This window comes from Chaetodon auriga, chromosome 19 (assembly GCF_051107435.1).
Source record: "Chaetodon auriga isolate fChaAug3 chromosome 19, fChaAug3.hap1, whole genome shotgun sequence".
Lineage (NCBI taxonomy): Eukaryota > Metazoa > Chordata > Actinopteri > Chaetodontiformes > Chaetodontidae > Chaetodon > Chaetodon auriga.
The window spans coordinates 9226432-9245259 of NC_135092.1; the positions used below are offsets into that span (position 1 = coordinate 9226432).

Here is an 18828-nt window from a genome sequence, read left to right on the forward strand (position 1 = left end):
TAACCCTCCACTCACTACAACACAAATGTCATGAGAACTGCACTGAACTGACTGAAAACAGCTATCTCCAAACGCGCCATGTCAGAAAACTAAGGAACAACTTGGCATTCAGCTGACACGTTGTGGTGTCTGAGCAGAAAATGAAAAGGTTGAACATGAGACACAAATAGAACATGCAAATCTTTCACAGGGAGCCCAATTCTTAGGAGTGATTTGCCAGACATGAAAGGCAAAGAAAAGACTTCTGGTTCATCTACTGTCTTAATAGCAGTGACCTATCCACCAGCATAACAGATTTATGGGAGCTCAGGTCCACAATACCCTTGAAAGTCCATAAAACACTGCACCAGTGACATTAAAATGACAGACGGTAACTGCCCACAGTATTTAGGGCTACTTTTTGTTGTATGTGTTTCACCCTTTTCACTTTGCTTTCACTCAAACAATAAATGTGACAAGTGTCCCCTGTGGAAAACTGTAAATGATTCACGGCCCTGCCAAAAGCAGAGATTTTAAACGGGAATATAATCAAGCCTGCGGCGTGAGACAGCAGAAAACTTGTGTTGACTGTTAAAAGTTCACAAGCGGTTAATTCTCTGTGATGATCTCAAAGCTAAGGAGTGAAACCACCACACCTGCCCACAATAAGCTAAGACTCCCATCAACTGAGCAAAAACACCAACTCTGCCTGAAGCTGCACCAATCAACACTTTTATACAAATAATGGATCAAATGTGTGGAATGTGAAAAGTGGCAAACTCACAGAGAATTAGCAGCATTTCAGCATCTTTCGATGTTTTAGCCGGTCCGCAACATCACTGTTTGGTTGGCTCTCACTGCTCTCCTGTGACGTTTCCATCAGCTCTGATAATTCCACTGCATGCTTCCAACCCTGCACCGAACGGTTGACTGACAAACTTGGCGACAAGCTGGTGAACTTGGTGACTATGCTAGTGGAGCATTTAACAGCTAAAGAGCCTGATATTTCCCTCAGGAGTCGTCAGAGACTAAAACAGAACTGAAATGAAGAATGAATATTGGGCTTACACTCATTGGGTGTCCAGAAGCATGACTCCAAATGAATGCTAATGCTGCTCCCTGTCTGCTGCAAGTGGAAACAGGCAACTGTTCACTCACATTATAAGGTGATCATTTGTAAAGTGGTCGTCTTTCCAGCTTGTTAAGCTGCCCAAAGTGGAAAAAAGAAATCAATTAATGCCCCTTTAATGTCTTCTTAATGAGCTGATAATTTTCAGCATTGCTACCAAGACACACATAAAAGGAAGTGGAATTAGCCATTGAGGACCAAGATTGGTATGGAATAAAAAAAATGCTTTGGAGTTTTGCGTTTTCTCCTCTCATATCCTTGCTCCTTTGGCGAAAGTTTGTCTTAAATAACTTCTACAGTCGGTCATGGTGGTTAGCGCTTAGCACCTAACATTAGCCACCTGTTTCTGCTGGATCGGCACTTGACAAGAACAACATCGTGCCTTTGTTATCTCAGCTCCGGGAATGAAGGACTGACTTTCTGACGCCTGTCCATGGCTGAACAGCTTTATAGAGCGTTGCATGAATACGACCCGTCTAACCTCCACAGCCTCCCAGTGGTCCGGCCATGTGGAACATTCTGCATAAATTACTGCCTGTTTGATAATTGGCCAACTTTCCAGCCATGTCATCATTAATTCTGATTGGCTGCTCCTCTGGTTTATGACGCATGCGGTGACAGAGCAATGTATAGTGTCGAGCACAACTTAAGCACCTGACGCAGCACTCTCAAAGGCCACAATTAAAAAGTTTGGGGCAGCATACGGACGAATAGGGAGACTGTGAAATGCAAAGGCCAAACGTAAGCCAATGAGAGAGAGGAAAGAGAGGCCAGTATGGGAAATGACCAGCAGTGTTAAACAAAACTTGAACAGCTGACACAGCCCTCTCTGTGGAAGGGTGTGTGCTCAGGGACAAGCAGTTCAGAGATTTATACTTTCATTTTGTGATGTTAAACAAATCCAAAATTTTATCTACATATATAGTGTGTAGGAAGACACACAGTGAAGTTGTTGGTTGTATTTTCCAGTCAGTCTGTGATGACATTTCCTGTTTCCTTTCCTTTTTTTTGGTGAGGTAAGCAGTGCAGAAGAGTCTGTCAAAACTGCATACAGATGCACTCTTACCAAATCAGCTGTAAATAACAACGTCTGTCACATTGCCTGGCCAATCAGAGCACTCTTCCAGATTTTAAACCAATTTATTTTTATTTTTTTGTGTATGTCAGAGTGTGTGTGTGTGTGTGTGTGTGTGTGTGTGTGTTGGGGGGGTGTTCAGGTGTGTAACACTTTGGACTGCTGATGCATCTGCACACCAATTAGCTACAGGGGAGCTACAGGATGTGTTTTATTTTTTCAATAGAAGTGACAATAATTCAGATCTTGCTTCAGCCCAACATAACAGCAGCAAGCGCGTTCAATGAGGTAGAGCCCGAGAGCCCGAGAGCAAAGAACGAAATGTCCCAGATAATAAACACAAAAAGCGGGAGACACAAAGAGGCAGCAGAACAGTAATGTCTCATTACAAATAAATGGGTGGCATGTGTCGAGGAACCAGACATCTTTAACAATCACATCCCTGATTAAGAGCCGCTTGAAATCATAATAGAAAAGGAAGACGTCCGTTTGGAAATGAACCTGGGATGTAAAAATGGGACACATACAGCACACTGATAACAGCAGAAAGAGGGGACTGATGTTAAGTTTCAAGGGATGAATCCTTCACAGACACTGAGATATTAAGACATATTCCAGTGGTTTAATGGGTAGGAAGAAGTATGCCATAACCACATATTGCCCCCAGCTTACATATACAGGGATAGAAATTTTAATTAAAATAAGATGGAGGATAGAAAGTAGAATGAAGAGAATTCTACCATAGGATGGAAAAAAAAAAATTCATAAAGGAAGCGTGGTGTCAGACCTGTATCAGGAAAGTCAAATCTAGTTAAAATGAAGAGTTTTTAGCTTTCTTTTAAAAATATTCAGCCAGCTGCTTCCCTCATATATATCGGCAGTGTGTTCCAGAGCTTTGGGACGTAACAGACAAAGGCTGCATCCCCGATTTTCTTTCGGCTGTTGCTGGAAGCCTCCAATGAACCAGCAGCAGATGATCGCAGTGTTTTTGAAGCCAAATAGTGAACAAGGGATTTAGACCTTAAAAACAATCTTGAATGTTACAGGAAGCCAGTGCAGAGCAGCTAAAACTGGACTAATGTGCTCTCTCGTCTAGGCTTTGGTTAATAGCTGAGCTGCAGAGTTTTGAATGAGCTGAAGTCTCTCAGTGTTTTGTTTTGTTTTTGTTTGTGAGTTGCAGAAATCGAGTCAACTTGAAATAAAGGCATGAATCAGTTTTTCAGAATCTCTGCGATTCATAAATGGCCGTACTTTAGCTATGTTTCTAAGGTGGAAAATTGAAGTTTTTGTCACCTTGTTGATGGGGGACTTGAAGCTTAGATCTGACTCAAGGACAACATCAAGACTTGTAACCTCAGATTTAATGCAGGGAGTTAATTTCCCCAGATAATTAAACATCATTTCTGTTTTTGTTATAGGGCCAACTAGTAAGATTTTAGTTTTGTCCTTGTTTATCTTCAACTTCCAGAAATTATTGCTCATGCATTTATTTATTGCCTAAAGACAGTTAGTAATGGAGTCTATAGCTGCAGCATCATTTGGTTCAATACAGATGTACAGTTGTGTGTCATCTGCATAACTATAGAAACATACATTGTGCTCTCTAATGATGTCACCAACAGTCATTCACAAGCAAGGATGGAGTGAGGTTCACCACTCTGTGAACACATGACTGTGTAAAGGATATTACTACATGGTCTCAGAAACACTTTGTAAAACTGTTGTTATTAAAAACATTTTGTCTGCAAGTGACTGCATTCTGTTTTTATTTACATTTTACACAGTGTCTCAACTTTTTTGGAATCAGGGTTGTGCATAAATTTACAGTGAATGCATGTGAAAGGTGTGCTACAAAACACTTTAAGCTTTGCAAGTGTCTGTGATGGTAAGCTTGTAAAGAATCCCATACAACTCAAACATCACGTCTGAACTGATGTGATGCAGTAATGACAGGCCTGATCATTTATGCACCCCATGATTAAAACATATTGTCTGACCATAAACCAGATCTATATCTGTATTCAGGACCAGCTTGTCCTTTCCTTCACATATGGTCCATTTCAAACATGAAAAAAATGAAATCTAATATTTAATAGACACATGCAAACACTCTTCAGGAGGTGTTGAGAAAATATTTGACATGGGTTTAATAATGAACTGACCCTGGGCCCAGAGACATATGGTGCCTGGTCTGGTGTGTTGGGGTTTGAGTGTGAAGCATGGAGCATGGAGCGAAACTGACACCTGGTGGCTGTATTTTGCCACTTCTGCATGAGGCATTTGAATCAGCATCGTGCATGCAGCCATTGCCCTATATTCATGTACGGCAGCTGTATAAAATAATGTCAAAGCAGGTAGCTCAGGTGTAATTAATAACATTAATGTGTATGCAGGCTCACTGATGTGAGTGACTGAGACACTTAGATGACCCGGAGCCATCGTTAATGTTATTAATTATATCTGTGCTCTTCCTGCAAACACGTCAACATGAATGTCATCTTCTGTCTGCCATGAAAAAGGTTCACTGAGGCAAGTTTCTCACAAGTCTACACTACTGCTACCTACAGCACTAATGTTCAGAGTATGTTGTTTTAGCAGTGAGTAGAAAATGTGCAGGAAAGCAGGATGCATGCAAGGTCAAACTCAAAGTTTGACAGTTGAATTTCAGACAGCAATGTGTCTTTTTCAATATTAAGAGCTATTTTTTTTTTTCCGAAGCCATTTCATCAAAACCCACAATGTATTTTTTTCCAGCTTTGACCAGCTCCTCCATTTCCTTTATGCATTGCATTGTGGGAGCATAATGTCCGTCCACAGGAGAATCCAAAAAGCGACCATATTTAGCACGCACACTGTTTAGTTTGAGCGTATTTTTATTTGGTCCTGTTTCCAATGTGAACACACTAAATACTGCAATCTAGCTTCCAACGAGTGTGTCGTATGGATCTGGGACCCATTTCCTCTTTAATCTTTTCTATGTAATAACAGCTGTGACAGGACAGAGTGGCATTTGCTGTGTTATCGCTATAAGTACTGAGTCAAAAGTAACTCAATCTCAGACCCCATCAATCTCAATATGATTTAGCCTCTGGGGGCAATGGCAATGTTTCAGGCCTTCCAGTGTTGCCAGCGCAGATATCCGGAAAAGAGATATCCGGGCCAAGACTTCCTCTTCTGTGAGCTGGTCATTGTTTACAGTCTAATTCCCAACTTGACTTTGAGCAAATCAACATAAACAGGTATCTGAATATGAATACAAATAAGATAATAATACACTTGTAAGATTCAGATGAAAAGCTAATGAAAAGCTAAATTATCGTGAGGTGACAGCCAATAGGTTCCGGGATTTCATTTCAGCCAATCTGTTCCACCATTTTTGTTCTCCACACAGACTGTTTACCTGCATGCTTCCAAAACCAATGTGATTGGTCAATACTCTTTGACAGTTCAGCTACCAAAACCTCGCCCCTAGCCGACAGATTCTGCATTCATTTGCAGATATTTGTTCAAAGAGATTAAAGGCAATGTGACTTCCTGTTGATGCCGAAGAAATTTCACCGAGCATCCCCTTCATTCAGCAGCTCTGACTGAACTGTGGATGTATGGCAAAATAGCACACAACAGGAAACCCACTTGCCTTTTATGGCCTGGATGACTGAGAATCTCCACGGACATAAAGTGTAAGAAATCGCATCATAGTTCAGGAAAATATTCAGTTGTCACATGCAGCCCACATACACTGCTGCTCATACAGCATGACATAACACTTCACTGGTGCATTCAGCACGATATTTTGTGGTGCCAAGCAAGCAAATAAGTCTAAGAGATATTGGATATAGTCCAAACTAGAGAACCCAAAGTTCACTTTGCTACCAAACTTATCAGCTGACCCATAAAAAGATGTGAAAACGCTCCCGTCCAACGCTTTGTCGTGACATTTTCTCTGATATTTTGGCAGAGAAAGTGGAATTTACAAAAGGTAGAGGGACATCTGCAGGAGGCTGCAGACAGATAGGATGCATGGTTGCACTTCTTTTCTACATAGATGACCTATTTATCAAATATAACTTATATAATTCAACCCTGAAGTAACCATTGTGCACAAATAAACACTGTCACAAAGGCAGGTCGTGTTAGGCTAAGATAGCAGCATATATCAACTGTCAATGACGTCTGGCAACGTTATTATACTTAGTAGAGCTGTGATTGTGTCATAGTTACATTTTTGGTTTAAAATGTAATAAAGCAGCGAGCATTGAAGAAATGAAAGCTGGGACAGAGCCTGAATAAATACAATCATGCCGCATCCGATTCGTGCTATTTACACTCCGGCATGTGGCATAATAGTCTAAGAAGCCGCCGGTTTTGAACACTGCAGTGAAAAAGACACAAAATGGGTTTTTACTCACTATAGCAGTGGGAGCAGCAGCCACCACGCAGTACAGGATGAGAGGGGGGACGAAGCTGGACTCCTCCATGCCGGGGTACGGCTTCATCAGCTCAGCGTCGTTACAGAAAAAACCCTGCACATGCACACTGAACAGGTCTGTGCACTCCATGTAGTAGGCCAACAACACCGTGCCGGACATGATGACGAGCTGGAAGAAAAACATGTTGGAGTGAGAGAGTGGAGGAAGTTGAAAAAGAGGAGAAGAAGAATGAGAAGGGGGGGAAAAGGGGAACTTGTTGTATATCCAGAGCACTTGAGGCTTTCCTCCTTGACTTAGTTTGCAGGAGTTAAAAAAGGTCGATTTCCTTCAACGAACTGTTTTGTAGCGAGTGATCCATGAACGCAGCTCCACTCCTCTCTCAGCTGTGATGTGTCTTAACAGGTTTTAATAAAAAACAGACGCATAAATCCTCTAAAACCATCTCTTTTCTTCTCTCTCTCTCTCTCCCTCTCCCTCTCTCTCTCCCTCTCTCTCTCTCTCTCTCCATTTCATGCTAACTCGTCGTGTACAAGCACCCCACCACCACCACCAGCAGCACCACCATCACTTACCACCTCCTCTCCTCCCTCACCCCCTCATCCTTTTATCCGTCTAACATCATCTTTTGTCTCTGGCCTCTTTTCGCTCTCCTTCTAGAATTGGCTCTAGGCATTTTTTATATATATATATAGTCTCCTTAGTCACTGATACAATACTGGAATATAAAATGTAAGATATCGCAAAGCGATGCTTTAAACGTGGTTTCTGAAAATCTGCATGCATTTGTGTCATTCAGCCACTAATGTGCCGATTCTGTCACCAATCTAGCCAACCAGTTGGCACTATACAGGGGTTGTAATATCAAAGGAAAGTGATGAGATGCTGGGTAGGCTGCCAGATAGAAAAAAGGCCCTGTAACGCCACCAGAACTGGAAGGAGAAGGATATCTGAGTCAGGCAAAAGTACTGCCAATTAATTTAAAGATAGTCATGAAAAGGCAACATTAGAGTTGTAGAGTTATGGCTCTCAGAGCGGTCACTGTGAAATGTTAAAAAATGTTTCCCTGAGGGGAGTAGGGAAGAAATAAGAGAATAATAAGCTGCTTTATTGATCCCACAGGACTCAATAAAGTGTCAGATTATCACAAATCACAAGACTTTGGATTACATATGATACAAGCAGTCATGTCTGATTGTCTTTTCACATTTGTTTGCTGAAAACCTGCAATCTGCATCATGTTTTTACTTACTTACTAGAACATCATATGGAGGCAATAGCCGTATTATGAATAGTCCCACATTATTAAAACATAGTCAAGATATGTAATATTTCTCTCCAACACCAGGTGTCGCTATGCTACTACAAAAGGACCAGGGTCGCTACAAGGAGGAAAGAACAAATCTCCAGTTGAACTGTAGTCCATAACCTGCTGGGACTTTAGATTGTTTTCTTATAAAAAAGGTCAATACATGGGTCTATATAAAAGTCTATATTTAATTGATCTAATCTCACTAGTAGCCAAGACATCACAGACAGCACAACTGGGCTTCAGGCTAGATGACTATCATTGGACTGTGATAAATAAATAAATAAATAAAACACTCACAACTCCAGCTTGTAACTCTGCTCAAGAAACCGAGTGGTCAGTTTGCAAAATGAAAAGTGCAAGCTAGGTCGGTAAGGTAAGAGCCCCTTCCCACTAAAACAATACAGCCCAAGCCGTCTCTTATGGCAAGAAAAAACAAAGCAACAAATTCTGGGGCGCATGATGCAATAAGTGCTATTTGTAATAAAATATCCCTACGGCTGATTTGCCATGGATCCACAACATTTTCAATTATTTTTAACCTACTAGTGAGCACGCTGTGAGTCGTCTACCCTTACTCACTACATTTCAGTTCCTGCTGCTCATATTTTGTCATATCACACTTCCAAATCAGTAGCACTCATGTTTTGTAGAGGACAGCAGTCTTAGTAATGCCAAGCTTCATGATAACATTAGTGTCACTTACTTCACTAATGAGCTTGATGGCTACTAACTGAGATGACACTTCACACGCTGCATCTCAGACTGTTTTGGTGTACACACCAGGGCTAAAGGCACAACAGGAAAAGTGTAAACCAGCACACATCCTGTGTCCAGTGATCCTGGATAAAGAAAACCACATATAGCACATTATGCTGTAGGTATTATTATAACATAATACTATATAATTTGTTTGTTTGTTGTATGCTATAGAATACACTGTAAGCACTTCTTCAAATGCATTCATTTTGCAGCAGCATACCCTAAACAGCTTTCCTGAGTCAGACACTACAAGTTAACTTTATCTCAGTATATCCTGTCCAATCCAATTAGCTGACCAGGACTGACTGTTCCACTGTAAAATATGGAACCAGACTGAGCAATATGGCCAGCGGGGTTCAGACAGTGAAGGCAAGAAAGCAACTGTGCTTACAGCTGACAGGAGAGAAATGTTGGCAGATCTAGTCCTGTGACAGATGGCCATGCCGAGATGCCCAGGTGTGTGTGTGTGTCCATGCCAACTTTTTAAATAACACTATTATCTATCTATCTATCTATCTATCTATCTATCTATCTATCTATCTAGATTGATCGATCGACAGGATATTTCCACATCTAACTCTGTGAATTTAGGGTTTATTTCAATCAACCCAGAGTTGGTGACACAACAGTGGAATGAAGTGTTTTACAATGTGTTGACAAGGTAATTAAGATTAATTCAGTAAAAGAAAGAAACTTGAATTCAGAAGGCGTACAGTTGTATTTTTCTGTAATTTGAACCAAGACAACATAACTAATTACTGCTTCCAACATTGCCAAGTGCCTTACAGTTTCACTTCTGTTCAGCTCCGTCCTTTTTCTACCTTTCACAATGAAAGCCCTTGATTTAAACAGTGTATAGTGTATAACAAGCACCTCAATTAAACAGCTTACAAGAGTATAAGAACATTTCTTTTCTTGACATTTTGTAACTTTATTAGACTAATAAATAAACATAACAAATTCATCACCCACACACATCTCTCAGCTGAAACTGTGGAAGTACAAGGGGGGTGGCCAATCAAAATAATACCTGGGTGCATGCCATACCTTGCTACAACATGATCATAACTGAGGGCAAACAGCAAAGTTAAGACACTCACATGAGCAGATATTACATTTGTGGTGTTTCATATCGTACAACACAAAAAATCCTCTTCCTCTGTTATCTTCGAGCAGCTAGCAGTACACGTTGTTTGACAAACAAGTTCCAGCAGGATAATCTTCTAAAACAGCATTCATAGGTCTTCTCTGAAAATATGTAAATTCCTTCGGTTGCAGAAATGCCATGTAATACCTTGCAGGATCACATACCTGAGTCAGGTTTACAAGAAAATGCTTGAAAAGGGCAGCTTAATAAAAGGGGTGTGAACTAGAATACACTTGTTGAACTTCATTATTGTTACCATGATTTTATGTATTTTGACTTTATCTTATTTGCATTTGAGGGAGAAAAAAAAAAAAGACCAAAGCATGCCTGGAGCTCATTCACAAACAGCAGCCATATTTGCATTCATCCACCAGCCTGAAAATCCCTTTCTCTCTGAGATCTCTACAAAGCTATAACATATTTCCTCTATCATTCATCCCACCTCCTTCTACCTCTCCACACTGTACTATAAATCACAGAAAGCCATAAACAAGCAGTGTGCCATTAGACATGATGAGAGTCATCAGGCTGTGGCAAATTACCAAAACTGGCCACAAGAGACAAGCAATTTCAGCTTGTTCAGCCTGATCTTGCTCTTCTTTTCCCTGATCTGTCCTGTCGTCTGCAGCAGACCCCACTTGGTTCTCTAGTCTTACCTTTTGATGTTACAGTGTGGCCACAATGCTTTTGAAAAGAAAATTGCGGTGCAGTGTAATCCCTGGAGACCAGTAGCCATTTCTGTGACTTTTTCATGAGATGGCTTTTGTGTGACAGTTCTACACTTGGACAAGTGTCCTTTATCTGTAAAGCATAACTTGTGGCTCTATTATACTCGCTCTCCATCCAGCGTCATGCCGCATTAGCCGTGTGAAGGACAGACTGACAAGAGCGACTGTCGTAAAATGGTTGTACAAAGTTACTGCAGCATGCCTTTCTCCTTCTCCCTTGGAGGGTACAATTCACTTCCTTTTCCCGAGATTCTGGCAGGGTATTTCGGTGCAGCCGTCTACCTCTGCTGAGTTTTAACACGCCACACTTCTCAATGCCTTTTGGGTAAGTACATTACTTCAGAGGACTGAACAAGAATTTCCAACTAGTGCCGTTTATTAATCAATTACTGATACCTCTTCAACAAAGTAACTCTCTTTCTCAACCTTAAAACTAATCTACAGTATAAATTTCCAATTAAAACTGGATCATATGACTGCCTGTAATGTTAAAGACGATGCTCATATGACGAACCCACAGAGAATCATCGCCCGACTGTGATCCCCCACAGCTCTATAGAGATTTATAGCATTTCATAGTTTTGTCAACAACTTTACTGTTTCAATTCATTGTCTCCACCACAGCAACCAGGAGGAAGCAGTTTTTAGCTCTTATAGACCAGCTGTATGCTACCTAACACCAAACAGCAGATGTTAGCAACTAGCTGCTGAACAGACCAAAAACAGATGTAAAAGAAGAGCGAATATTCAACTTACATTTATCAGGTGGACAGAAACATGACTCCAAATGAATGCTAATATTGCTCTGTGTCTGCTGGAAGTATAAACTGAATGCTGTTCTGTTCGCTCACCAGCTCCCCATATCAACTATGTAAGTGGTTTTACGTCGGTTTGTGTTTTCAGCTTGCCATAAATATCCATTTTGCTGTTAAAAACCAGACAATAAGTCAATACGCTCAAAGTTTTCCCACAGAATTTCGCCTATGGTGGCTGATATGCTAATATTAGCAAACCATACATGGATGCATTTGTATAACTGGCCAGTGTTTTTTCAAACCTAACATACTGCAGCTCACTTTAACTCAATAATGTATAGGGTTATAAATTATACAGACTTATATGACTGATAGTTATGTTTGCTATTCTGCTGGATTTGGAACCACTTTGCGATACTACTCTGTTATATGTTGCATTGACTTTCTGCACATCCAATTGTATTATAATAAAAATTCAAACCTGATTAAATTTTTACCAATCACCCCCCTTCTCCACCCATCCCAGGCTCTCCTCCCCTTCGTCTCCTTCACTCTAAAATCTTTTTACTGTCAGCCCCACCGTGCATCTCCTCCCTCATGCTATGACAACAACCAGGAAACTGTTATGTAAGTCCAACACCAAGTCCTAGATTTTCATTTCACTGTCATGTTGTGTTAGCAGACTGGAAAAAAAAGACTGACAGAAATGGGCATGTTAGCCTGGCTTGCCCGGATTTAGACCGTGATATTACACTTCTGTTGTCAAACTTTTTGACACCACAGACAGCTACTTATTTCTGTTTCTTCTTACATTCTAAAGCTAGGATATAATGAAGAATAGTCAGCTGTCAAATGTGAATCCCGGCCCCAAAGCAAGGCTAGTCTTTTACAGTCTTTACAGTATTAAATAATATTAAATGAAAAATCCCAGCTACCTACAACAAAGGCGGTCCATCTCTTGATCCAGGCTCATTCATATGTTAAGTGCATCATCTTGTGAGTTTTCAAGAAGGGTCATCTGATCAGATGTCAGAGACTTCTGTGCCTATTTTTCAGGCACAGATGTTTATGCATTCTGTCTCACATGCTGTGTATTTATCAGGCAGACTCACCAGGCTGAAGTCAAGGTTTGCATGTCGTTTGAGTGTTTGCAAGGTGCATCTCTCTGCGTATTGCATACACACTTAAGGGAGGATTGCGAAACAAATACGGGGAGAGATGTCAACAAAAGTTCATTATATATGCTGCTGGACTGACTAAGGCCACACGATTCGCGACGGCCAGTTTTTGCAATCTCTGCCTCTGAAAAGCATGTGTCAACAAAGCTCAAATGGGATTTAAATGAGTCACAAGGAAGCTTGTGGTGGGTAAAGACATATGACTTTACCCTCTTTCAACAGAAATCTCAATAACATTGAGCAATCATACCGCAGAAATATCTGGAGTGGTGTTGAATAAATAGACGAGCAGACCCATAACTAAATCCGAGAAAAAAGTAAAGCAATAAATGTTAAGGAACACCGGTGATGATGAAGTCACTGTATCAACACCACCTCCACCTCCACCTGCTGCACTCTGAGCTGCTGGACCTGGTTTGTGTGTCTTGTTCTATTTTTCATTCCCTATAAAGGTCACCTCCTATTGGATAAATTACATAACTAGTCTTAATAATACAATAGCAATATCATACTTTTATGAGCAATAATGTTTTTTTCTCAGGTGAAATAAATGTTGCTGGAGTCAAAATCACCACATTATCATCTATTTTCTGAGTTTGGCACGCTCATAGAAATCCCACTGCTGAGCTGGGCCTACAACATGAGCTCTCCTTCTGCTGCCTTAGTAAATCAGGAGCTAAACACAAGCAGACTGCAGCCACAGATTCAATAAAAACCACAGTGCACATTTGCAGATGAAGTAAATCCAGCTTTTACTCTTAAATTCTTCTTGTTTTAATATTTTTAGTCAGCATCTTCAAGAAGAGGGAACCATGAATATGCTGTTTCAAAGTGGGTCTAGTGCTATTTTCAGGCACTCAGCTGTTTGTAATATTAAGCGGTTGTTAGTTTCCCTGTCCACTTTAACAATGATCACATGATTCAGGTGTTAGCGGCCCCTCCCTCGTGTCGTGCTCCTCCTCTTCTCTGTCAGTGCTCCTGGTTATGGTGATTAGTGGGTGGCCCTGCACATGTTTAAGGGAGGCTGGAGGACAAGGAGCTCTCTAAACCTATGGAGGCTACGAAACATACAAAAAACACAAAATTCCCTCTCTGGAGCCAGTGTTTGGATTGTCCATTCTGGGCTACTGTAGAAACATGGTGTTGCAACATGGTGGACTCCATGGAAGAAGACCTGCTCCCTGTGTAGATATAAAGAGCTCATTTTAAGGTAACGAAAGCACACAGTGATTCTTATTTTCAGGTGATTACACACTAATGAAAACATAATTCTGAATATTATATTCAGTTTCTTCCAATGTATCCTCCTAAATCCTGCTCACTTGTCTTTTAAACAACACTATCAGGTTTAATTAGGCTGTGTTCTGTTCCAAAACTAAATTTAACATGCAATTCCCTTGATAAAAGCCCCTTTTTAGAATCCCCCAAGTTAAAATCATATTGCGTCAGTGCAGCCAAGAGAGAGACAGAGCAACATCAAAAACGATCAGTCCCTGCGGGGATGGCTTTTTTGTTTTTTGAAATAATGACGGCCTTGAACATTATTACGCCATATGCCATTACACAACGAGAGGAGATTGAGCAAGATAAAAGAAAGAAATTAGCTCTGAGGTTGACAGTGGGGATTTTCACAAATGACAGTCGAGAGATTCGGTTCATTTCTTTGCAGCCTGGCACAGGTGAAGGCGCTGGAGGCTCTGAAAAGAGGCCCTCGATTCATTTCTGCACACAAAACTTTTAAAGCCTGGGTGGTCCTGGTTAGATTAATAAAAGCCTGAGACTATCTGTTCTCTCCTCATTCTTCACTGCTCACCTCTGCAGCTCTGCCTTTTTAATTAATATCTCATTCTGCAACCTTTCACTTCCGTAACGCTCCTGCGCTTTTCTTCATCCTCCCCATCTCATCTTTCTTTCTCCTCCCTCGCGCCCCATCTTTATGTTGCACTCCATCCCAGTCCTCTCATCCTCTCCTTATTTTCATTCCCTTCATCTCATAATCCTGTTTTCCCTTTCACAGTCGTTCCCACAGTAATGAAGACGGCAACAACGAAATGATCGTCTTGAGGTTCAGAAATGGATGAAAGAAAAGCAACAAGTTACACGACTAAATAAACAAATCACCATAAATAAACATCCTCCCTGTCACACTGCCTCTGGCGCTGAACTACACAGCCGAGTGGCTCCAATCGGGACTCTCTGTTTCGGTCACATGACAGTACTACTGTCCCTCTGCCTTGCTCTGTTCGTGACAGGCGAGGTGAGTAAGAGAAAGAGGCCCAAAACGAAAGAGAGAGAGGAGAAACAAAGGGAAAACAGTGAGGGGCGACGAGATGACACAGCGGAGGATAAAGACGGTGATGGGAGGGAAGAGCTCCTGTGACACCAGGAGGAACGGGAAGAGATGAGGGGAGAGATTGAGGGAGGAAGCAGGTTCGGTGGAGAGAGGAGGGGTGAGAGAGACGTGAGGCTGCGAGGATGTGACAGAGACATCAAAGACGGAGAGGAAGAGAAAACAGGGACGGGCAGAGAGAGACAGGGAGATGGATAGGATGCCTTTGAGAGCTGCCTCTGTAGAGGAGCGGGTGAGAGCGAAGAGAGAGAGGAAAATTAACCAATGCTTGCTGCTCAATGGGCTGTTACAGCTTCTCTCGCTGGAGCACCCTGCCAATGCTCTGCTGCAACATGGAGAAAATGTACATAGTGCGACACAGTTTGGGGGTATTGAGATTGTGATGTAAACATAAAACAATACAAGCATACAATTTCTCTGTGTTGTGCTCCTACTTTCCTCACATATAGATCCTGAAAGTCACCAGACTGACGTAAAAATCAACGTTTCTGCAACAGGGCTGGGTGACAAAGCCATATAATCATTTCTGAACTTTCAGTGGGATCATACTATGCCATCATTTTACAAAACTGCTGCACAAATCAATGGCATCAATCACTTTGGTGATTATATGTCACTTAAACGATTAATTCTGTTGCAAACATTTGATGGGTTTTGTCGTTGCAAGCCCAGCAGAAGCACAGTTTATTGCACTCAATATCAATTTCATTGTTATCATCATTACATGCAGGTGTGCCTTTGAAAATACGTATTGGGGAAATAAATGTCAATATAGGAAAAACACCAGTGTTAATCTTGGTTTCCACAATATTAAAAGTGCACTCAAGCAATTTATACTGCACTCAGATAAAGTTGGCAGACTTGTAAAAGATTTAAAAAAGAGAGAGTTCCAAATCAAAGCAACACGTCTGCGAATTCCAGCTTGTTATAGACATTATTGTGCAAACAGAAACCTGTTCCTGTTTAAATCTGCACAGATTTTCACGCTAAGCTTCAAGTTTATTTTCTAATTGTTGCTCAGAGATGTCTTTGTGTCTTCCTGCTCTTTCATTTGTCAGTCTGGTTAAACCACATACACAGCATTTTGTTCTCATTTTGTATTTTGTTGCAAACCCTTCATTCAAAATAAATATCTATGTATAAAGAGGACTTTCTACAACAGAAGAGCAATACACCAAGTTTTTCAAGACGCTACAAGCAGCTGTCACCTTAGATCCACCTGTAAGACAGCACTGCTATGGTCTGCTGTGTTGGACAATAAAACCATGCAGTTCAGAGTTTAGATGTTGATCTGGGCATGTTGTCACCACCATAATAATTAGTTACATATTAAAGCCCCCTCTAGTGCCGCATCTTAATTAAACAAATTGCACAGCCATGATTAGCAATGTTCAACTGAGCATGTCACGCTGAGTTCCAGCCAAGACACTTGAAAGCCGTAAATGAGCGAACTGCTGTACAATGATGACAGGCTGTCCAACAGAAGGACTTTCTATTGAAGCTGAAGGACCCTGCGATGGTGAATGGTGTGTCGCAATTAAAAAAAAAAAAAGAAAAACATTTTACAGGAGGATGATAAAACGTGTCTGTATCCACTGTGTTTTTTTGCATTAATAGTTGCTATACAGGGCAATTTCTCATATGATTGAAGTTAATGGCTGCGTGGGAGTGAAAGTGACATTTTAATTGACAGTAATGGAACTTCTAATATGGCGATACGTCTGACTCTTTCCCGACAAATACAGATAAGAACAGACCAAGCTAATGACGTGCCAGTATGTTTAGCTACTTTCTATTACCATTCCTAAGTTTGTATACAGGAAGGTTAAGTGCCTCTTGGCTGACTTTAACCCACCAGTTATTCCAGACGCCAGATGTTGCAGAGCTCAAATGCAAACGGTTCAGCTTTAAAGGTATCAAACAGAAAGTTTTGTGTAAATTAAGAAAAAAGTAATGCCACAACCTCTTGCATCAGAGGCTCCTCTCTCCTCGTTCCACGACACAAAGCGCCATTTACACTATCTGTCTAATCAATAACTGGGGGTGTCTTGAGTTAATGTCTCAGATGTGAAAAGACGTGCAGAACAACAGTGTGATTCTTACATAAGAGGAACTGAGGCAAAAAATAGACAACATGCCACGAGGCTGCTCCAAAAGCAGGAAGGTTGAGAGTAAACTCAACTGAGAGGGTTATGCAGGATATTTCCTCAGAGAGGCGTGTGTGTGAGAGAGAGAGAGAGTGTGTGTGAAAGAGAAGGAGAGAGAGAGAGAGAGGAAGAGAGGAGAGAGTAATGCAAAGCGTCGTGAGACATCTCTCTGATTAAGGACTTTCAGCTGACATTGTAATTAAATATGGAGGAGCAGCACAATTCTTTCACACACTCACACACACATTCAGCTTTCCACTCCATCCAACACTTTACGCTCTGGTTAACTGTGTATAATTTACCAGAAGAGGTCATTTGCTAATGGTTAAATTGTCACTCATTCTCACACACACACACACACACACACACACACACACACACACACACACACACACACACACACACACACACACGCACGCACGCATACAGCCTCCCACCTCTACAAAGATGAAACATGGGATGATGGAGTAGCTGCGCAGGGTGTTGTTGGACGCCATCTTGTCTCCTGTCGGGAGACTTCTCCTCTCAGGATTCACGGCAGCTCACTCTGCAAAGATGGGGACATCAAGTGTCAGAGCTGATTATCTGATAATGACAGAAACACACAGAAGCCATTTCTGCTGATTACACCATAGATCTATGTTAATACTGGAGGAGTACTCAGTGAAATGGGGTATTGATGAGAAGCACTCTCGATATTGACCGATCCCCTACAGCATTATTATCACACATTATTACATTTTACAGACTTTGTGACACTTAAGTGAACTTTCTGAAGTCCGTCTAAAAACAGAAAAACACTAAAACATAATGGCTGTCATGAGGTTTTCTTTCCTAACAGAGCTGTACTATGCTAAATCACACTGACTGTCATTTACTCTGCACAAAGACGATGATCAAAGGATCATGTTCGTCAGCGTGACGACATTCGGGAAGCTGAGTTCAAAAAGCAGCTCCAGCCTCGCCAGTCATCCATCCATCCATATTTGAGCTGCTTATCCTGGGTCCCAGTGGCAGGAAAGGACAAGCAGAGTGGCTCAAATGACCGAATTCCCTGTGGGCAAAGACCTTCAGAGCAGCTCGGAGATTCAATGTGTCGTGTCCTATGTCAACCCTTCAGTGCCCTCCCAGTCAGCTGTGCACACAAGACCTCAAGAGGGAGGTGGCCTGGAGGCTTCATTAATGGTTTAGTATATAAAAAGTCAGAGAATTGTGACAAAAGCCCATCAAGTTCCAAGATCCTAAGATGATGCTTTCAAATTCAGTCCATATATAAAACAGCAAATCTTCATATTTGACAAGCTAGAAAAATGTTTGCTTGAGAGATTAACTGATCATCGAAAGTGTTGGCAATCAATTTTTCTGTCATTCTACGTATCAGTTAATCAAACAGTCGTATTACTTCCTGCAGCTTGACTGGATACACCTCAAAGGGCAACCAGGGCCCATAGGGCTCAACACCTGCAGGGCAAAGAGTGAGGACTGGGGGTAAATGGGCAGGGTGGGGACAGATCCAGCTTTGTGGACCTCTGTGGCAAAGACTGGTTCCCTGATGCAGATTTAGTCTTAATAAAATAGAATTTACGAAAGTATCTGTCAAGGCCCTGCTCACTTAGGCTGAGTAACAGCTGCGTGCTGTGCTTTTCGTCAGCTTTATTCTGATGTTGATATATTTCGCTCTGCAGAAGCCTGCAACCACACAGATAGAACTGATCTCCTGCAATCAAACGCCATGTCTGGCACTGCTTCCTTTCTCCTCCTGTCATCATGTTTTACTGCATTTCATTATGGATCCTAATTGCCGCAAACAATAACATGCAATTTCCCCATAGAGGATAGCGA

The 18828-nt window shown here is 41.4% G+C and overlaps 1 protein-coding gene across 2 annotated transcripts in view; it reads right to left on the reverse strand.

Moving 5' to 3' along the window:
* The window catches only part of plppr1 (phospholipid phosphatase related 1), a 45878-nt gene that overhangs the window by 14316 nt on the left and 12734 nt on the right, over window positions 1-18828 (reverse strand). The window contains exons 2-3 of one of the 2 annotated variants that reach the window (XM_076757465.1): window positions 17424-17533; window positions 6593-6781 (exon numbers count right to left, since the gene is read on the reverse strand). In XM_076757465.1, the coding sequence (XP_076613580.1) occupies window positions 6593-6781; window positions 17424-17483 (249 nt within the window). In that variant the 5' untranslated portion in view covers window positions 17484-17533. Of the gene's footprint in view, window positions 1-6592; window positions 6782-17423; window positions 17552-18828 lie in introns of those variants that run through there. The other variant, XM_076757466.1, reaches the window with a different exon arrangement.